The following is a 2401-nucleotide window of genomic DNA, read 5'->3' as shown; positions in this document are numbered from 1 at the left end:
AGTACATAGGCTTTTTTTTTTTTTTTAATGTTTTATTGAAATTTCATTGATTAGTTTGTTGTTTTTCATTTGCTCATTATTATGCCCTTTTTTAAAATTACAAATCATTTCACCCTTACAATTCTTTTGGCAAATTAAAAATATCAAGTCTCAAATATCAACAAATGTATATAGCTCTCACTTTTTTTTTTTTGCCCGTAATAGTAAATATAACAAAAATGGATCAACTGCTTCAATAAAACAAAACAATTCTTTTATCTCTTCTTAAATATTTTTCTATCTCTACGAATTAAGGAAAGGGACTAAATTCAGATCTTTCACACTTCTATCAGTTGTAGATATACTAAACTGAACTACTTAAAGACATATTCCTTCCTGTCTTTAATGAAGAAAATGAGGCTCTAATCATCTTTTTATGCCACATCTAGCTTATCAGTTTATCTCAATTTCCTTTATAGTTTTTACTCTTACATTTAATGTCTACATTTAATAAATAGAACCAGACACGTTTTTACAAGAAAACGAAGTGCTAGTGGAGGCTTTCTTGGTAACTTGAGACATCTCCTGAGTAGCCCTACTTCCATAATGTAAATAAACAAATAAATAAAAGAAAAGAAAAGGAAAACAAAGCCATAATACACTTTTCTCCCAAAGGAAGAAAATCGGCATCCACAAAACATCCATCCCAACTTTCTCTATGTTATATTCGTGGGACAATCGTAAAACACAAAGCTTATGATTTTACTAAACATATTTTTCCACCTTCTAAGTGCATCAAATCCAAAGTTCCAATTTTTATTCCCAAATTCTTTGACTGATTCTCATTGGTGAGGAACGTAAGTAAAGGCAAGAGACCCTTAGAATTTATTCTTCGTCCCGCAAACCTCCCCCATCCCCTGGCCGCCACAATCAAAGATGCAATTAAGACATTAGGGAAACGGATTGAATGAAAAGACAGAAAAGTTAGGCAAAAGAAAAGAAAACGGAAGAAAAAATACGAGCCTACTAAGGAGATGTGGTTGGCAATAATTTATTGGCAAATTATTTATGCTTCAGCTCCTGTGTCGGTGGCGGGGGCGTGGCTCCCAATGGCATCGGATCTAGAAGAGGCGCGGGGCGGCTCTGGCTTCCAGCGGCTTCACCGAGTTGTAGTGCTCACCGAGGTTGCAGGTGTAGCGCATGTAGACCAGGACCAATGGCTTCGCGGTGTACTCCTCCCCGATGACGACAACCGGCGAGTCGGCCTGGATCACCTCAATGGGGGTCTGCAGAACATGAGACAGGGCCCTCAGCTCGAGCTGGCCTCCCCATGACGCATTGCACATGATGTCGTTGCAATAACTCAGGAAGTCGTCGCGGCCATAGACGTCACCGGTTTCTGGGTCGCTGAAGAAGGGCATAAAATCGTCGACATGCTTCTGCATGTAATCAGCGGTACGGTTCCGCAGACTCTCCACGGTCACAGAGTACACCAGTTGGTCTTGGATGGCGCGGTACATACAGTGTCCGTCAGGCCGGATATCCTTCATCTCTAGATTCTTGACCCCCAAGATGACTGCGAGCTTCTCCTCCTCATTGCGGCGGAAGGCAGCTAGATGCTCCAGCTCAACGCCGGTGATCCTTTCCCGGTGTTCTCTCTCCAAGGCTGCCCTTCTTTCACGCCTTCTCTGTGTTCTGGTGAGGTGGGGAGGCTTGTTCTCAAGATCCATCTTGGCAAGATCTTCAGTGACGGTCTCGAGGATGCTCATTTCAGGGTTGCTGTCCCTGAACTTCTCCAACTCCTGGCTGTGCTTCTGCTCCAATTTGGCTTCCAGGCGGGCCACATCTAAAAGCAACTGCTTTCTTCTACTCTTTTCACTCTTTGGAACTGAATTTTTCATGGAATGGATGAGAGCCTGTAGCTCTTTGTTCTCGCAGTTGTGGCGTCGTATCATCCGCTGGTACTCACGCTGCGAATCATCCATAATATTTAGAGGCTTTGGCTCAGACTAACACCTCAAGCAGCGGATCAGGCTATAGTTAGTCAACTTGCTCTCCTTAACGCACTCTATCCACCTCACCCAGCAGTTACTCTCATTGTATTCTAGAGCCCCTTTGCCATTGGCTACTGTCTCCCCATGGCTACGCCCCTTTGAACACGCCTGGCATTAGGATTGGCTGTTAGGAGACCCTTAAAATACGTTTATTAGACCCCGTAGCAACGGGTGCTTCCGGTCTTGTTGTAGCAACCCCATGCACAGCAGAACGAAACAATGTCAGATCCTGGGCCAACCTCACTACCGCTGCCACACTTGACAATGATGTCACCTGGCCGATCCATCTTGTTGGGGGTCTTCCTCTTTTTCTCTGATCCTCCATCTTACCCAGCATGACATCCTTCTCCAGCTACTGTTCCCTCCTG

The 2401-nt window shown here is 43.9% G+C and overlaps 1 protein-coding gene across 1 annotated transcript; it reads right to left on the bottom strand.

The window, feature by feature from the left end:
• Window positions 1-1100: 1100 nt before the first annotated feature.
• OTUD6A (OTU domain containing 6A) lies at window positions 1101-1964 on the bottom strand. Its single transcript, XM_006868553.1, has one exon. The coding sequence runs from the start codon at window positions 1962-1964 to the stop codon at window positions 1101-1103; it is 864 nt and encodes a 287-aa protein (XP_006868615.1).
• Between the last annotated feature and the right edge of the window lie 437 nt (window positions 1965-2401).

Source organism: Chrysochloris asiatica, unplaced genomic scaffold (assembly GCF_000296735.1).
Source record: "Chrysochloris asiatica unplaced genomic scaffold, ChrAsi1.0 scaffold00118, whole genome shotgun sequence".
NCBI classification, from domain to species: Eukaryota; Metazoa; Chordata; class Mammalia; order Afrosoricida; family Chrysochloridae; genus Chrysochloris; species Chrysochloris asiatica.
The sequence above is the reverse complement of the archived record's forward strand: the minus strand, read 5'-3'. Positions and strand labels throughout refer to the sequence as shown.